This window comes from Pecten maximus, chromosome 17, assembly GCF_902652985.1.
Source record: "Pecten maximus chromosome 17, xPecMax1.1, whole genome shotgun sequence".
NCBI classification, from domain to species: domain Eukaryota; kingdom Metazoa; phylum Mollusca; class Bivalvia; order Pectinida; family Pectinidae; genus Pecten; species Pecten maximus.
Window position 1 is genome coordinate 29,826,333 of NC_047031.1, and position 20,661 is coordinate 29,846,993.

The window sequence follows — 20,661 nt, forward strand, 5'->3', positions numbered from 1 at the left end:
TGTTATTGGTTGTCTACCCTGTTCCCATTCCTACATTACATTACATGTTATGGGTGGTCTCCCCTGTTCCCATTCCTACATTACATGTTATGGGTTGTCTCCCCTGTTCCCATTCCTACATTACATTACATGTTATGGGTGGTCTCCCCTGTTCCCATTCCTACATTATATTACATGTTATTGGTTGTCTACCCTGTTCCCATTCCTACATTACATTACATGTTATTGGTTGTCTACCCTGTTCCCATTCCTACATTATATTACATGTTATTGGTTGTCTCCCCTGTTCCCATTCCTACATTACATTACATGTTATTGGTTGTCTACCCTGTTCCCATTCCTACATTATATTACATGTTATGGGTTGTCTCCCCTGTTCCCATTCCTACATTATATTACATGTTATTGGTTGTCTACCCTGTTCCCATTCCTACATTATATTACATGTTATTGGTTGTCTCCCCTGTTCCCATTCCTACATTATATTACATGTTATTGGTTGTCTCCCCTGTTCCCATTCCTACATTATATTACATGTTATGGGTTGTCTCCCCTGTTCCCATTCCTACATTACATTACATGTTATGGGTTGTCTCCCCTGTTCCCAATCTTTCATTACATTACATGTTATGGGTGGTCTCCCCTGTTCCCATTCCTACATTACATTACATGTTATTGGTTGTCTACCCTGTTCCCATTCCTACATTATATTACATGTTATGGGTTGTCTCCCCTGTTCCCATTCCTACATTACATTACATGTTATTGGTTGTCTCCCCTGTTCCCATTCCTACATTATATTACATGTTATTGGTTGTCTACCCTGTTCCCATTCCTACATTACATTACATGTTATTGGTTGTCTACCCTGTTCCCATTCCTACATTATATTACATGTTATTGGTTGTCTCCCCTGTTCCCATTCCTACATTACATTACATGTTATTGGTTGTCTCCCCTGTTCCCATTCTTTCATTACATTACATGTTATGGGTTGTCTCCCCTGTTCCCAATCTTTCATTACATTACATGTTATGGGTTGTCTCCCCTGTTCCCATTCTTTCATTACATTACATGTTATGGGTTGTCTCCCCTGTTCCCATTCCTACATTATATTACATGTTATTGGTTGTCTCCCCTGTTCCCATTCCTACATTATATTACATGTTATGGGTTGTCTCCCCTGTTCCCATTCCTACATTACATTACATGTTATGGGTTGTCTCCCCTGTTCCCAATCTTTCATTACATTACATGTTATGGGTGGTCTCCCCTGTTCCCATTCCTACATTACATTACATGTTATTGGTTGTCTACCCTGTTCCCATTCCTACATTATATTACATGTTATTGGTTGTCTCCCCTGTTCCCATTCCTACATTATATTACATGTTATGGGTTGTCTCCCCTGTTCCCATTCTTTCATTACATTACATGTTATGGGTTGTCTCCCCTGTTCCCAATCTTTCATTACATTACATGTTATGGGTTGTCTCCCCTGTTCCCATTCTTTCATTACATTACATGTTATTGGTTGTCTCCCCTGTTCCCATTCCTACATTATATTACATGTTATTGGTTGTCTCCCCTGTTCCCATTCTTTCATTACATTACATGTTATGGGTTGTCTCCCCTGTTCCCATTCTTTCATTACATTACATGTTATTGGTTGTCTCCCCTGTTCCCATTCTTTCATTACATTACATGTTATTGGTTGTCTCCCCTGTTCCCATTCTTTCATTACATAACATGTTATTGGTTGTCTCCCCTGTCCCATCTTTCATTACATTACATGGTATGGGTTGTCTCCCCTGTTCCCATTCATTACATAACATGTTATTGGTTGTCTCCCCTGTCCCATCTTCCATTACATAACATGTTATGGGTTATCTCCCCTGTTCCCATTCATTACATGTTATTGGTTGTCTCCCCTGTTCCCATTCATTACATGTTATGGGTTGGTGTACCGTGTGACGCTATGCAGCCCCTGTCTCTCTATACCTGATACTACTACTCTGGATCGTCAATATTAGCCGCTATGTAAGAGATCACGGTAAAACAATAGTTTGATGTCTGTGCTTCGTGCGTGTTTCTATCAAATATTCTCTTTGTGTAGTCTATTAATCTTGACGTGTGGAGTTTGCATCTCCGATATTCTTTAACATTGCTACTTTTAAAATTTTCATGTATATTACTGCAAGGGTTGTCATCTTGTTTATTTGGAAAAAGAAATGAGAATACAAATCTCTATACGAATCGATTTACCAAAATAAAGATATAAACAATTTTATAGTCTCGCATTTACCGAAAAATGCTTCAAACTATTTAAAGTAAAAAAAAACAACCAAAAAACCTTTAATCATCTTTTCAAAATCTCCTTTGCGGTAACAGACAGTCATCATTAAGTATAGTTTAGTGAAGTATGACCGAGATTTATACGGACGGGTGACGTCAGTGAGGCAGCAGACGCTTTCTCTCCCGAACACCTGGTCTTATTCTCCGTGTACTTTTGCGTTTTATCAATTTTGGAGTTTGAATTACGATTTTTAATTTAGGTATTTTTTGTTGATGTTAGACAGTCTAAGCCGAATTATAGCTTAGAAGGTAAAACAGTATTATATAACTGTTTCTAGAACTTAGAAGCGATGTAAGGGACATCAGACGGTTGTTTCGACCTTCTTGGACTTGGCATGGATGCGAGGGACATCATACAGTTATTTATTCTTTCTTGGACTTGTCCGTGATTTGAGGTACATCATAGAGCTGTTTCGACCTTTTAGGACTCGTCGGTGATGTTAGGGACATCATACAGCTGTTTCGTCCGTCAAGGACTCCACATTAATGTGAGGGACATCAAATAGTTGTTTCGACATTTTAGGACCCGTCAGTGATGTTAAGGACATTATACAGCTGTTTCAACTTTTTACGACTCGTCGGTGATGTTAGGGACATCATACAGATTTACGTATGTGATGGTGAAGACCAAAATCGTTGAAAATATAAGAAGACGGGATAAAAATTGATACTAAATAAATACAATATTATGGGATTCTAGGTACATCTACTTCATTATACTATCATTGTCGATTTTAGATATATTAATTATTGAGGCAAGGATCTAAGCAGGGTAACAGCAGAACTCTTTGGGACTCTGTCTCCCATGAGTATGTCTCCCAGGAGTATTTACTAACCAGCATGGGGTGTGGAAGGCAGAAATAAATGGTACCTTTATAGTTGAAACAATATAGGTCAGTATCGATAGGTCTTATTATGGAATGTTCGATATACATTACAGGACCAAGTGTCGGAGGTCAATAAAAGGTGATAATTGAAGTAACACCAGAGGGCGCTGTGTGGTAACACCGCTGACGGTAATTGTTACCCTGCTGTCGTCAGTTCACGCCTGGGATCTGTACAAAAGGGGGTATCATTATTGGGTAATTAATCAGGGCTTGATGAAAATTGATGTTTGGATCTTGAAGTACAATTCTCTGATGGAGCTCCTTATCAAGTAGATCGCCGATAAAATGTCAATAAATAGTTATAGGGTAATCCTTGTAAATATTGGTAAAACAATCAATTTGGATATCGAATGAATTGTTCTGCTATAAATGAATTATAATAGTCGTTTAAAATGCTTCTTTTTGAATAGTATCTATCGCACACAGCTGTAGTATACGTGCTGGTCGGTTAATTTAACTGAATTTTGAAAAAAAAACAATGTTATTTTGGATTCTGAATACATAGCTTGCGGCAGTTCATATTAAAGATTTTTTTTGTTGTAAAAAGGTTTACGATGTATTTTTTTTAAAGGATTACAAAGGTAACAAAATTTAAAGAGAAATATAACGGTATGGCTCACCAATTCCATGACCATTGTATCATTTTAACTTTTAAAGTCAGGTAAAGTAGAGAAAATAAAAAAAATCATAGAAAATAATTATAGTTATGCACCAAACAGTCTATTCTGAGAACCCCTTTCGGTCTTACCCCATTCAGTGCATCGTGTGGATAAGACACCGACTACCACGTAATCGTTTGAGCCTTATTTTACAAGGACAGGGACATCACGTGACTGTAATGTTTTACTCGTGGATAACTTTCAGTAACATGCTGGTCCTCCTTCTCTGTCCTGACAGTGGACTTTGTGGGGTTACATTTGTATAATAACCAATTAGGCGTTAGAGTGAGTCACGTGACAGCGATAATAATATATATTCGTTTATGTATGATCATTAATCATATAAAGTGGTCAGTCGTTAATCAAACAAAACTGATCCAAATCACCGAAGATTAATAACAGTACTTCTATAAATAACCGTTGACCGATTATACATTTGTAATATATGTAGAGTGCGCCTGATGGGTGTTCAAACGTCTCAGCAACAGACCAAGCCATGTGAGGAAGAGTAACTATATCTCCATCAAGTTATAATAACAAATCACACTATTTGTACAAAAGACATAAAATATATCAACACATCCCCGAACAATTTTAGAGCTAGATATGTCAGAGCCAACAATGAATTAAACTGATAGGCACTTAATATCAAAGACCAACAATGAATTAAACTGATAGTTGGACTCGTCTTTGATATTAAGTGCCTATTGAGATTTAGGAGGCGACAGCTAAAGCTGAAAGTAGGTCGAAGTTAAAATCTGGACGGGGATGTGCAATGGGCCATTTATTCACATAACTTTATAAATGTCAATATTTAGAAAATGACAACGATCCAACTATTGACAAGGGAGGAGTTTGGTGTATCAATGTTCACTCTGAATGAAATGAGATTAATTCCGATCATGTAATCGCTCGTAAATCGTCGCAATTGAGATCGGGCTCTAACATAAAATAGGGAATGAAACAGCCTCACCAATTCTACATGGGGGATGGGTAGGTCGAATGGATGACTCAAGAGAGGTCGTCGTCTTCCAAAACTCACATATCAAAATACCATCTTCTGACAAACCAACACGATCCTTCAGGGGGGTCGTCATAAGTGCATCTCACGACATGCCGTGAAATACAACTGTGCTTATTCAAAGACTATAATGTCACCTTAGCGAACGCCTCTGATATACCAAACTGACCCTGCTGGTAGTCACACCATTAATGCATCTCACGACATGTGTTGAGATACAGCAGGCGTTTCTATTTCTCGCTCCTGCACGAATTATTTCTATAAATGATTGATCAGTAAATCGTTAATACGATCAGAAACGTATTCTAAGGCGCTGCTGTTCACATCTGACTTCAAACCTGATTTACAGTTATTAAAAAGAATTTATAATTTCTGGGGTCAGATTGCTGAAGTATAGTTGTCTTGATGGTAGCAACTGCCTCATGACATTGTGTCAATGGGGAAAATTCGGAGCAAATGTAAATATATTATCTATTAACGACAATTATATACATACTATTAACCAAATAATGCAAAATCATCAACAGAACAGCAAGTCAGTAGGATTTAAAAATGTATTCCAGTATAACATCCCTCAGCTAATTGCAAAGCATCGTGGTGATAAATTTTCTGAAAATATATTTTTATAATGTGTTAAGTTGTTCAGACATTTCCGGCCTCGGCACAAACGTTGTTTATTGTAAACATCGCGATGTCTCATTCACAGCATTATGAGATTAATTTGTATACAACATTGAACTGAAGAGTTATTTTGTAAAGTTAAGAATGTGGCATTTAAAACCATATAACGGGAAATAGATTCAAATAAAATATAAAAGAATAAAAATTTAAATTTGAATTGGCGTGCTGATGGTCAATAAAGAACCCGTTTGATGACAAGTGTGAGTTACGGCCTAGTGTAGCGCATCAAAGTGGCTTAACGCGATCAGACTCAGCATACAACTAAATATTGGATTATACAGCAAAAATATTTAAATAACTTTCCTTAACAGTAACCTGAACTGCCTATACACAGTAAACCATACGGAGTGAAATCAGCTGTAAGGATTTGCCCCGAGTCGTCAGTTCTGAGACACATTGCAACTCAACTGAGCTTTGTTATCTTAATTCTAAATTCATTAATTGTTAAATAAATCCAAATTACAATCATATTTGTATGTCTAGTATGTAATTCTGATATAAATGATTACAAACATGCCTAGGTTTAATTCTAAATAAATATTTGTTTCGGGCGGTGAACAAGATGTTACCACAGTGACATCAGATTGCTGAACGTTCGTGCTCGCTGACAGCCAGAAAACGAACTGTGCCTTATATCTGCCCAATGAAGCCTCGTTCCTCACAATGCCGGCACGAATGTCGTGTGATGGGAGGTATAAGTTCTGTGTAGGTATGCTACAGGACTTCTGCAGTCGTTGTTAATACTCTCAAAACAGTAAACGACAGAACGGATACTCTCTAAACCAAATATAACAGAGGAAAACATACTAGAGTTCATTCAATAGTTTTTGAGCTTCGATTGCGGAAAATCCGTCGTGTAATACTATATAAACAATGACTCAAAGAGACACATGAAGATGCTATATTCAGTAAAAAATACATAGAAATTTCTTCAGAGTCACAGATTTGTACCTAAGGCAGTGATACAGCAGTATCACATAGATACATCGTGAAGTAATGTCGACGTCAGAGGCAGATATCGTATGTGTGATGACAATATCAGGATGGATGACAGGGGAGTTTTCTCTATGACAACCAATGATAACGTGCTGTCACGGACATTTCACATCCGATATCTTCATGTCAAACATTGGATTCATCCCTTTAATTTTTGTGAATAGTTTGGATTGATCTATTCCTGTGCGCGGTAGTCTGTGCATTTCATCACTTGAGGATAAAGATGTGTGTTAATACCGATATATTACAAAATTTATCTTCTGGTTGATACGACATGACGTGAAAACCGGATTTTAGATTTGACAGTGTTCCGAATTATAAAAGTCAGATCACATCACAATACATACGGGCTGTTGTGGAGTGAGAAGCTAGATTACATCAAAATACACAGGCTGCTGTGAGGTGATTTATTAAAGTAGCATCGCGAATTATTCCGAGAAACCATGGATATGTTCAGGGTAACATCCAAATAGACAGGAGTATTGTTCTATACAATATCACGTCCGTATTGTTATCCCACAGGTAAGCATTCACCTGTATCTAATGACAGTCACAGGTAAAAATATATAGGTATGTAATAAAGGTAAGCATTTTACACCTGAATCAGTTTTTAGTCACAAAATATAGATTTTTAATACATGTAACATTAATGTAAAATACAGGTATGTCATGAAAGGTATACGTGTAATAAGCCTAGATATAGATGTACAAATATAGGTGTACTGTAATATACGATATAGCAATTACATAGGTAAGGTATCAGATGTACATGTATACACATGTAATAGGCAAATACAGGTACAGTTAGTAAAATTTACAGAAATGCATTTATCAATAATAAATACAGGTACTTGTAGGTAAAATTAACAGAAATATATGTATCAATAATAAATACAGGTACTTGTAGGTAAAATTAACAGAAATGGCAGTAATAGATTCAGGTACATTGTAATGTAGAGTATGGACAGTGATGCCATACAGATTGTAATGGATATATAAATATAGGAAATCAGTTTTGGATAAACACAAATTATCAAGCTTTATCAATATTTCTTAACTTAAGGAAATTTCTTGATTTACTATTTTGCATAGGAATGCATTATAAGAATTCAATTAATGTTCCTAAACTTATATTTTCCCTAAATTTTAAAATGCTTCTGGAAAACAATAATTAAGGGGTGTCTTCAGGTTAATGAACGTAGATGAAACCTGCTCCAGTACAGAAATAGTAAACGTCATACTCAGAAATATCAACGTAATACACGGAAATAGTCAACGTCATACACAGAAATAGTAAACGTCATACACAGAAATATCAACGTAATACACGGAAATAGTCAACGTCATACACGGAAATAGTCAACGTCATACCCAGAAATAGTAAACGTCATACACAGAAATAGTAAACGTCATACACGGACATAGTAAACGTCACACATGGAAAGAGTAAATACCATATATAAAAAATAACGTCACAAAGAGCATAAAAATAATTCTGATAAAAATACTAATAATATTTTAAATCGTGTAGCTTTAATGGTTATAAGTACAAATGAATACATTATAACATTAACACCATTTAATGATATAACTGACGAAATAATAAACAATAATTCATATTTGACTCAAATAATAACACTGTTGTGTGTTGTGCCGTACTCTCAACGAAGGTCGAAGTTCTTTTTGTGACAAATGACTCAAGTAACATCAAAACCGCAGTCTGGTCCCATAGCTTTCATAAAAAGTTATCAAATATGAATATCAAGTTAGTTTTAATACAAATACTTAACTTTTCAATCCCTGCAGTATCTGCAGATTGTGTAACGTTAAAAACGGACGAAAACAAATACTGCCAATATTTGCTTTTTACAAAGAAAATATGAGATATGTATGAAAAAGAAAGACAGTTAAATTCAGCAACTTTAAGCTTAAAAAGTCAGTATAAATAAAACTCATTAGGAATGTGAAGACTATAATAGAAAATATGTCTTTGTCTGGTGCTTGTTAAACTGTAGGATCGATATGTGAAAATGATTTCAATTCTAGCTTCCGTTAACGATTTATAAACATTTCCCCGACAAATGATAAACATACAACTTTATGTAGTTAAACAATAGAAAACAAAACAAATGGCGAAGTGGTAATTAAGAATTTTAGAAATATCCTTTTTTTCTTCTTTTCATGTTGCATTTGATAATTATTTACAAGGGGTCATATTTTCCATTTCTACGAAAATTACGGTCAAAATTGGTAATATCGATTATATTGGGTATATAATATCAGATTAAATATCCAGGTAAGTGTATCATATCATGATATCAATCTAGCAATGTGGCCTCGTTAATTGTCTATTTCAACATTGTTATAGAGGATGAGCCGGTGTTAGTGAGGAGATTGATATAAGTGACAAACGTTTCATCGACTAGGATTACACGCCTGCTAATAAGTGGCTAGTCCTGGAGGATCAGATATTTGAGGAGCGTATTAGCAGCAGTTGTAATAATGACATTGTGTTAGAATGAGGATGCAACAGGATTGCACAACAGAATGGCTAGCTCTCGGAGATAGTGGTTATATACACAGGCAGCAAAGATCGTTAAATTACAGAGCTTACAGGTTCGTACAACGAAATGTTGGCAAACCAAGTCTCTTGAAAGGAAAAGTGTTATAGTGCGCTCCGTCGATGGCAAAGAGGAATGCCACACCGGTTTATTCTTTTTACGGAATAAAATAGGAAGCGAAACGAGAGGAAATGCTTATACATATAATGTGATTCATTCCAAGTTCCAGATAAGATAGAGAGTAACCTCCCTTAAAGTCCTCGATTCAGCAAATGATATTGTAAAATAACACGAGGAAGTGTGTCATTATATCAGAATGATTGAAGAGGCACGCGGAACGGAAAACACATTGCCCCGTGGGGTTCACGAGATTCATTTATAGAGGATCAAATATGAGACTGGATAAAAAAACGAAACGCAAATCAGGAATAGAACCTTCTGTACTGTACCATATATTCAATATGGAGATCGTATTATATCTCGCACTTTTGCTTATTTGCGGAAGCTGCCTTGGAAAACAGGAAGTGAAATTGGGAGTTCTACTTCCGTCTCAAGGAAATCATCTTTTCATAAAAAACAAGGTTCTCCCAGCTATCGAATACGCTATAGAATCGATTGAGAATTCTACAAAATTACCTAATCATAAATTTGTCGTAAATTACCGCGATTCCCAGTGTTCGGAGACGATTGGACCTCTGAAGGCGATAGACCTGTACGTTGACCGCGATGTCGACGTGTTTTTCGGCCCGGCCTGTGATTACGCCGTGGCGCCGATAGCCAGATTTTCCGGATATTGGAACATACCAGTGATTAGCGCAGGTGCAGCAGTCAGGGCCTTCGATAACAAAACAGAATATAAATTACTAACGAGAATCAGAGGATCGTTCGCAAAAAATGCGGAATTCGTACAGGAAGTTGCCAAAGCATTTAATTGGTCAAATGTGGGACTATTTTTTAATGAAAACATGGGGGCGAAGGGCAAAGGAAAAAGTGACTGTTTCTTTGCCGTCGAACCAATATTTTATATGCTTAAGAATCAATTTAACATTCAACCAAAATATGAACAATTTGATGAGAATTTCCCGGACGACCACGATTATGGAGAACTACTTCAAAAAGCTTCGAAATACACAAGAAGTAAGTAGACAACCATTATTTAATCATTTAAAATGTCGACCATTTCATTTCAGCAATAACATTTCTAATACGACAGTTACGGGGAAAAAAACTCTATCAAAATTATCTCAACCGATGATTCTTATAACACGTTTTGCCCGTCACGTATGTTTGTACTAGTTTCAGTAGTTTTATCATTAATTGAATATCTAAGCTTGTATCGCCTTTTCATTATATAAAGCTACAAGAGAGTATAGTCGGCTGAGAAATCGCGACTACTGATCATGACGTCATAGCTATTATGACGTCATAATCATTCTGTTTTGATATATCTGCCCCACCCCCCGGCCCGATATGTGTTGTTCTGTTTGTTTCCCCGTTTTACGGGTTCGTATTGACGAGAGCTCCAATATTTCCTTGATAATGTGAGGTATGTAGATTAAATACCTCACGTATTCAAGCAATCATGGTTGAATACAGAATGAATATTGCGCGCTGTGGGGTAGTGTTGGTGGCCATAGACACGTTGCTTTTTATTTACACTTCTGAAATACATACTTACGCATGCGTGTTAGCTTTCCGTTTGATGACCGTAGTAATACATGTAACTGTTCCAAGGCCCACGGCATACCAGTAACACAATACAGTTTATACGTAGGACCCCCTGCTGCTTTGGGAACCTGGGATGTCTGTAGTCCCGTAAATCATGATACCACGGGGTCCCGCTATACACGGAAAGTCAACGATCCATGTCAAATTTCTCTTGTCAATCCAGAATATTGTATGGCTAGAAACACGTGCAGCGCAGGGAAATCTGTGATATCGGACCGAAGTGGTGATGAAGCGAGCACTAACATTTTTATATCAGTACAGATTCATTTTCTGTCGGATTCTCTCTATATTTGACGAATGAATTAATGGTTATTTATTTATGTTTTATTGTTTTTTTATCTCATCTAATCTAAACTGTAACGTTTCTTATTTAAAAAACAACAACAATATAAACACTTTTTGTCGGATATGTAGACTGGCCCCCTGTCTCTAGAATATTAAAATTATAACTAAAATTGAGCTTTATGATTTTGATCCCTAGGATATGTCCGATTCTAAGTTTCAAACTAGGGGCAGATAATCTGGTATTAGAATTAGGTTGGCCATTCTTAAAAAAAAAACTTAGGGTCTGGTGGCCAGTCTATCGGATATGTAGCACGTTTAAATTCAAAATCTGATATAGACATGCTTTAACAAAATACAAATAATGCACAATAAATGTATAAGCTCTGGTTCTCAATTATATATTCCTTATTAAGTCATTTCGAAACATTAAACTTTGTCATAAGTGTACATATATAAATATAGTGTATGATTATCGCAAAAAGCATTATGTATATTCGGGAGTTCTCGGCGTTAATCATACATAATCGTGTACATCCGACTTAACTCTTATCTGTAAGTAGCCTTACCAGACTCCCTCAGGCTGAAGAATACTTCATAATGAGACGAAATCTTCTTTGAGGACGTCCAGGGATGTGTGGATTTATTGTAAACTTTTCGATATCTCGTCCCTGCGGAGGTTTTGACCTCGACGTGTAACTTTAATCTTCTTGGCTAGCATGCGAACAACGTCGAACAATATCCATCATATTGGGAAAGGTGTTTACTACAGAAGCTTATATCTGGCGGAAACTTAAGAGATTGTATCAAAGGTAGCGTTTAATGCCTTTTTAATAAAACCGGGATCCATTGACAGATTTATGACTCTGTTAAGGCGGCTCGCGAGGTTTCATGTACTGAGCGTTAGTGTCGGATGAATGAAGAGTTCCTATGCTTCGTTTGTAACGTTTCAAGCTCCTGAATTTTTTTCTTTCTCTCATTTTTTTATACTGCCCTTGTTTAGTAATCACCAATACTAGCTTTTTTCCAGTATCCCTTTAAGAAAATGTAACTTTCATTTAGTTTACATCAAATAACAAGTTATATCAACCGAATGGAAGCGCGTAGGGTCTCACTGTGGGAGGAATTAGGGTCACCGGGAGAAAACCCACGTGGTCCGGCAGGTGAACTAATTCACGTGCGATCGGAGAATCAAACCCTGGCCACCAAGGTGAAAGCCGAGTGTGTTACCACTAGGACGCCCGACCTTTCGTGGAAAACTAAAAAAAAATATTAACTCGAGTCGCAAATAAGCGGGTTAATAATTAATAATTCTAATATTTTTTTAAGCTTCAATATCTTTCTAGTAAAAAAAATCCGTGATTACCGCACGAGACTTCCTCAAGAGATCAAATATTGACGCGATCTTATTAAACTAAAGGAACAATAATTCTGTGTCCATTAAATCTATTTTTATTCTTCCAGGAGACAGGACAAGCTGAGATATTCTCCAATAGTCCTTCTTGTATAATATACTTAATCATTCTGTAGTGTCAACCGGGTTTTATTTACTTAAAATCAAACTGTTCACAACATTACACGTCTGGTAGAACGTTATTTTGTCCGGCGGTATGGTAAGACCAAAATTACAGGCATGCATTGATAAAATAGGAAAGCAATACAAAAAACATAAATGTCAACAGCTACAGAGACATGCACACAGCGATATGTAAGTCTTACGTCGTGAAAATACCTTCTAAATACCATATACAGTAGGAGGTTGAATATCATTTTAAAAGCGCTTTCTTAAAATTGCTGTTAAATGTTTGGGTTGGGCAAACATAATTAGTGTCGGCAGGGAAAATGGGACCGAAACTGTTTGTCTGTTTGATACGTTGTACATGTATAATCGCGATGTCCTCTCGTTTAATTAATAACAGAATTTGACGCCGAAATACCATGCAACTAGCGCAAGACATGTTACAACCAAACTTATTTGATACTAAACCCCTCTGGCCATAGCGTCTGTTTCTCATTTCATCATAAATATCCATAGTTAATTACCCAAACGTGCCGGATTCGACATGCGTAATACATCTAATCGATGAATATATGTAATTATCAATTTCCACCGTTCGCTATCAATTGGACCTATACTTGATTTAATTATTCATCTATTGTTGGTCCTACGAGTAATTGCTGTTATCGACTATTTGTGCCTAGCATTATTAATAACGAGTGTCGCATATCATTCCAATATAAGTGTCGCATTGACAAGCATGTCAAATGTAGCGATAATTCCACAGACAGATCGATTCCGGATTAGCTATAATTAAACTATCCGCGTAAATATACCCGGATGTAGCGATTCATCGCAAGACAAGCGTCCAGACGACCAAGGTTTTCAATGCCTGTTGCTACTAATATTCTACTGAGTGCAGAATACGTCATCAAAAATATGGCGGGAAAATAAACATGTTGATTAGACGGATGGAGAGAAACGGAGAGGAAAATGGATGGGGAGAAAAGTGAAGTAAATAGAAAATGCAATCGTCATCTTTTTTTTTAATTCTTAAAATATACTGCTAACAGCCAAGAATATGTCTAAATTAGAATCTGACTCACGTCATGGCGGTCTTGATTTTGGCGTCAATGTACAAAGTACTTAACACGTACAATGATATAAATTTTGTAATTGGTCTGTTTTTTCTACATGTTATATTTTTATTCAAAATCTGTTTAAATATTTTGGATTCTTTTGTTTCTAAAATAAAACAGACCAGAATCAAATATCTGCTTCATGATTAACGATCGAAATCATTCCGGAAAATACATTAGGATGATAGACTCCGGAATATAAGTTTTTAGATAAACTCATTCATCAAATCAACCCTGCGTTCTCTTAGTCCCCTCCTCGTCCAAATGTCGACAACACATGTCTCGCGATATATATGTAGGTTGTTTGGGACTCCTCTGATTGTCTTCATCCTAATGATAACATCTGGGCGAGCAAACCGGGCTGTCTATAATTAAGTTATTATCTTGTTTTTATACAATGTAGATAGTACAAAAAACATTCCCAGCCGTATGCACGAGTCTGGATTTTAAATGTATTACGATAACGATTTGATTGGAGATGTAGTATTTACAGATAAGAATATAAGTTTATGCATTTTCTTTTGTGGTGAGTGTCGGGAATGTTCCTCTCATTTCCTGTTCATTTATAAACTTACGAGACTTTAACGCGAGATTTAAGATCTGTCCTCTATTTAATTTATACATCTTTGTGTTTCCATTTTGTGTTCAATGAAATCTTTGTGTTTCCCGAATCTACTCGTTTATCGTATGAGTTATCCGTTATACATATATAATTTGCCTCCTCTGTACCTTACCCTAAATAGCTATTAAATGGTATTGTTACGTTTATGTATTCTGTACAATCATTTGATACAAAGTTTCGTAACGCTCTGATATCTTATTGAAGCATTCCTAGATGTTTGTTGTGGTTCACGGAGAAACACATCGGTAAATATATATATATAGGGCAAAGAAGTAATTCAAACAGTGTAAACAATAAGGTATATACATATATAGATATACACGAACATGTATAATACAACAAAACGGCGACATAGCTACATGAATATAGTTGTCATGTCTAATGGGACAAAAACATCCGGCGGGAGGTGGCTCAACATTACAAAGCAGGGTACATTGTATATCACCATAGTCGTGAATCCTATATATATATATATATATATCATCTTATAGACGACTTCCACAATGATCATGTCAGGGTGACCTTCAATGCGCCATTGAAACGTTCTTTTTTAAGAACGCCGATGTGGCACAGTGGTATAAGCAGCGGGTATTTCTGGCTAGGCGATTGGGTGTCGTAGATCGTGAGTTCGAGGCCCGGCCAGGGCACGCGTCGTAAAGTTGTCTTCCTTTGTCAATTGTGTTACTATATTATATATTTCGGAAGTAGAGTACTGTACACATACAATTGTATTACGTCACATTTCATGATGGGAAGATACCGATATATTGATTTTGGGAAAGAGTTTTATATAACTTGGATAACTTATGCCCGATCCCAGTTGTAAATTTACGGTATAATAAAGATATGTTAAAATCAAAACCGATTAAAAGGGCGTAGGAAAATATAAAAAAAATCTTGCCTTAGTATTTCTAGGCATATATAAGTACGTGTTCTTTTTGTACTTACGGAGGTACAGTACTGTACACTTGTTTAACGTCACATTTCATAATGGAAAAATACAAATTTAAAAGACGTAAGAGAATAATAACTTGTCTGAAGTAGTTCTAGGCTTAAGAATATTTGGTGATTCACTTTCCCCAGCCCCGGTTCTCACTTTCTCACCGTAGAGAGAATACCTAGCACTTTAGCGCTTTATTTCAACATCTGAGATTTCGTCAAGCACTATTATAAATTGAACACTTTCGATTTGTATTTTCTCTTCACGCCAGTCAGCGGCTATATATAGTCCGTATATCGTATGTAGATGTTTATATTCCTGTTCGAAACTTAGCCAATAGTTGGATCACTGTTCATTGATGGTTCTCATTGTACCTGTGTCAAAGTTAAATCATTGTTTCAGTCTGTGATGAAACTTTCAAATGAGACAAAAACTGTGTTTTATGGCGACGATCGGTCCCTGTGACAACCTAAATGTAGCTACTGGGGATATCTAATTAGCTCACTACGCTCATTAGGCCATGGTTTAATTAAGTTAATTGGTCTTACAAACTAATTACCCATAATCAAATTTCTGCCTGGTCCGCAGAATACCTAATTTGAGAGATAGAATGGTCTATTGCGCATGCGTTCTAGTTTCCGAGGTAACACGGGTCGGCTCGAATGTCGGCCATATTAGCAGTAGGGTTTATACTCATTTTCTCCCCAGTTAGATCTAGTGTAACACAGTTTTTTTTACCATTCCACAGATGTAGCTTTATAATCAATTTCGTCTCGAAAATACTGCCGTAATTGGTTTGTATGTACAGTCGTCAATGATAGGTTCTAACTGAATTACAGTCTTCCTTCCGCCATCATTTGTCACGTGGGGCGTTAAACAGAGAAGTGGAATTTCCATTGGAAAAATATACTATCATAGAGTCGTAATTTTCCTTCAGTTTGATATAGATATATTTTACAGTTGTATTGAATCTGTACAATTTGAAGTACTACATATTACAGAAAATATATTCATGAATATAATGTTAACTCATGTAAATGAGTAAATTTTATCAATTTGTAAATACTCCATTTTGTTCAAATTTTTGTCAATAAATTTCAGTATTCTTTCTATATTATTTATTTCGCAGTTGACGGGAAATTTTACAGCAACACTTCTTGGCAAAGTATTGAAGTTGTTTACACAAATCTAATTGTGTCTTACCGATGTGTAGTGAAGTAAAGCCGATGCGCTTTGTTTAACTGCCCGGTGCATCATCTATTGAAAAATTAATATGGAAATTTGGAAAAGTCGAAAAAATAACATGTATCTGTTGTAACACTTAAAAATCGAAAATGATTAGCTTTGGGTAATAGATATTTTACTTATTCGTTTTTAGTGTACTTATTCTAAATAACACTATATCTAACAATACACTAACCATTACTAATTCTCTAATTACATGTAATTTTTCTAGATAACGAAAATACTATCTAGTTACATGACATGATCACCGATAGATAATGGTATATTTTTGTGTTCACATGGATATCTATAACACATCGGAGTCATGATAGCTCTTTCGGTAGTGGGTCACACTAATTAAACCCCAGGTGAAGATCCGAGGTGACTGGTTCGAACCATGATCGGGGAGGTTTATTTTCTTGTCGCTGTTGTGTCTTCGGGCAAAACACCTCACCTCGGATTTCTCATTTCTAAATGACATGCGACTTGCCGTTCGTATATTGTTGAATGAGCTAACCACCAGCTACTACATTAAGATGGATACTCTGTCTTATTTAACAATTACTGTTAACGGGGCGATAACCTCAGCAAACAACCATTTAACAATAACACAACGAGTGTTAATTCGATTGAGAAGAGGGCAAAAAGCAAAAACAAAAACAAAAAATCCACTACATGTTAAAGATCATTACGTAATTCAAGAAAATCTCAGTTCTCGGCATGACATGCACTATAGGGGTACTTCAGGTTGTCCACTTAAGGCATTCCTAGATCTTATTATTTCTGCTGTTTTGCGCATGTTTTTAATTGGACTCATTAATCATGCTTGAAAAACTCCTCAACACGTTTTCAGAACATTTAAAGGCTTTTTTTTAAATTTCTATTTAATTATTGATTGGATAATTAAACAGTACTCTTTGTCAGATTTACCTGTTGGGAGTCTAGTTAGATTTGTGTCAGACCTTTATGGGAAACGGGCCTACTGGTCGTTTTTATCTAAACTCGTATCACCGCAATAAGGACGTTAAAGGATGTATCTAGTTTAATCATGCCAATTATAGTGATATCTCACTGAAATGACATATCGCAGACACAATAGCATGACATGTATGTACGAACGAATCCCTCCCCAGTACACTGCCAATGGGTGAGCTATTTATGTTTGAATGTGGATCTCTCTAGCCCTCCACCTCTGGGTTGCGAGTTCGAAACCTACGTGGGGCAGTTACCAGGTACTGACCGTAGGCCGGTGGTTTTTCTCCGGGTACTCCGGCTTTCCTCCACCTCCAAAACCTGGCACGTCCTTAAATGACCCTGGCAAAACCAAATCTCTCTAGGTCATATGATGCGTCATGCATGGAACAAAATGTGTCATTATCTTTATGACTGGCTCGTTACAGAGCCCATGACCTCTCTACGACGTTTTAAACGTTTACAAAGCGAAAGAGTGTACAATAATCGAATTGTGTTGTGGATCTATCACATTTCAACATTAAGCTGTTTTCTGGTGGCATAAAGTGGAGGAACGTTGTTAAAAACTGGGCACAGGTTGACCTGAGGAATCGGGATACGTCTGTGACATTGACTGTTCAGGTTTATAAAAACTAAACTCAGTAAAATCAGCTCTGTATGTTTCCTATGTAAACTGTAATCAATATCTACATCACGATGTGTCAATCAGGACCGACAGGTTTAGCGCATTACTAGAACTATGGAGCTATCGTAACACCAGGTGTTACCGCGACAGACGGAGGGTGACCTCTGACCTCTGTATGACCTTGAACATCGATATACATATATATATATGTATGTATTGACCAAGCTTGATTTAGTCGTTTTTCATTCATTCATATTTTCCTGGTCCCAGATGTCTTTTCAGTGGTTTTCTGGCTTCATTTTGTATACGCGCGGCAACAATAGAAAGCTGTATTGAATACAAAGTAATTAGGGAGTATTAGCATGACACAATGTCGAGGGGAGGAGGGAGGGGGAGGGGGAGAGACGGAAGGATGGCTTATACTGGCTGTGTCAGTGTGGCTGTATAACTGTATTGTATTTAGTACAAAATATTGTAGAAATAGAACGAAGAGAAGCAAGAAACATCTGGTTTTCTCAGAAAAAAACATTAATCTCCAAAATTTCAGCAATAGTGCCAAAAACCCTCGCACATTATGGATTGACAAGGAGCGTATTAAACATTACACAGTATATATCACAGCGTGAATACACACAGAAACAATGGTAGTTATATCAGATTTATATACCGAAACAGTGACAAACGGAGTGAAGGAAATATTTACAGAAATATCATAACTAAGTAATAGAAGGAAAGAACCACCTGTCTGACCAGTATAATAGAGAAGTATTGCATATTAAACATACTTCTGTTCTTTATAAATTTTTTGCACATTTCGAGTTTAATATCATTATCGTTTTGAATGATACATCTATACATGTATCTCAAGATAATTCATTAGCGTTCTTCACGTTTATGTTTTAAAACCAACAATATATATCACAGCATCAACAGAACAACCTTGGCAGTCTATTACAAAGGACGCACATCGACAAAATATACCAAATTATCAACACACAACGACAAAATATACCAATTTATCAACACACAACGACAAAATATACCAATTTATCATCACACAACGACAAAATATACCAATTTATCAACACACAACGACAGAACATACCACTCTATCAGTACACAGCGACAAAATATACCACTTTATCAACACACAACGACAAAATATACCAATTCATCATCACACAATGACAAAATATACAACTTTATCAACACACAACGACAAAATATACCACTCTATGCGTAAACAGCGACAAAATATAACACTTTATGAACGCACAGCGACAAAATATACCATTTTTTTCAATACACAATGCCAAAATATATCAATTTATCAACATACAGCGACGAAAGATACCACTTTATCAACACACAGCGACAAAATATATCATTTTTTCACTACACAATGACAATATACCAATTATCAACAAACAGTGATCAACACTGGTAGCAACATACCCAGAATTGGACACAAAAAGCAACATATCTTAAAGCAACATGCTCCCAAAGAAATGTTTACATTTCGAACTCTTAATAGTTTTCAGATTAACTATATACCTAACAAATTATCACAAATCAAAAACTGGAGGAAAATACATATTTATGAAAGTATACGAGAAACTCCTAAAAATAATAACTGGGTCCGACAGTCCAAGTTTCTATGCGAAATAATCCCATTATGCAACGAACGGGTTATCAGTCTATACAAAATGGCGGAACGCCGAATGCGGCTCCATGACAAATTACGTGATAACAATAACTGCGGCGAGTTATTTTTATACACTGATGTCTCAAGAACTCCCCCGGTCAAGCGTCTAGGCCAGTGGTCATTTTAATGTTAGGAGAGCGTGAATGAGCATCCTGGATTGTCATTAATACATGTGACCAACTAGAATTTTAGGTTGTTGGTATATGACTTTTACCCTATACATGTATAATCTCACGCGAAGCAATGCTCTCTTTGACCCGCTGAAGTGTAGGGTCATATGACACTAAGCCATGTTCTCTGGGGCAGAAGAAAGCGTGCATTCAGGGCAGGACTGACATGGCGTGATCAGGAATCCTCCCCGGATTGCAATAGTTATCAACGGAAAATATAAAGCAAAACTGTCACAAGTCTACACACCCCGACCCAGATTTGTTTGGTCACTAGCGTGTAATTTACATCCGGCTGAATCTCGATAGTTTTATGTCCAATCCCAGAATACATTGCGTTGTGGAATTAATTTCCGGTGTAAACTATATATAGACGCCGCAATCTGCTGTCTTTCTTCATTGACAGTTCTACAGCTACTTGACATCATGATTTCATTTGCCCTGTCGGAACTACAGGACAATGACTACAAATCAGGGATCCAGAAGTGACCACTGGTCACTACTCCTGCCAATTTATCGGTCGTGGTTTGGCGCTAATATGACACGTGCCTGTCCGCACACAATTAGTCTTGATCCAGATGAGTTTGCACAATGTCTTC

The 20,661-nt window shown here is 36.5% G+C and overlaps 1 protein-coding gene across 2 annotated transcripts in view; it reads left to right on the forward strand.

The window, feature by feature from the left end:
• LOC117315776 (atrial natriuretic peptide receptor 1-like) overlaps window positions 1-20,661 on the forward strand; it is a 349,153-nt gene that overhangs the window by 197,612 nt on the left and 130,880 nt on the right. Inside the window, exon 2 of one of the 2 annotated variants that reach the window (XM_033870135.1) lies at window positions 8,968-10,297. The exons of the other annotated variant lie outside the window; for it this stretch is intronic. Within the exon in view, the coding sequence (XP_033726026.1) occupies window positions 9,553-10,297 (745 nt within the window). The 5' untranslated portion in view covers window positions 8,968-9,552. The remainder of the gene's footprint in view (window positions 1-8,967; window positions 10,298-20,661) is intronic. 2 annotated transcript variants of the gene reach the window in all.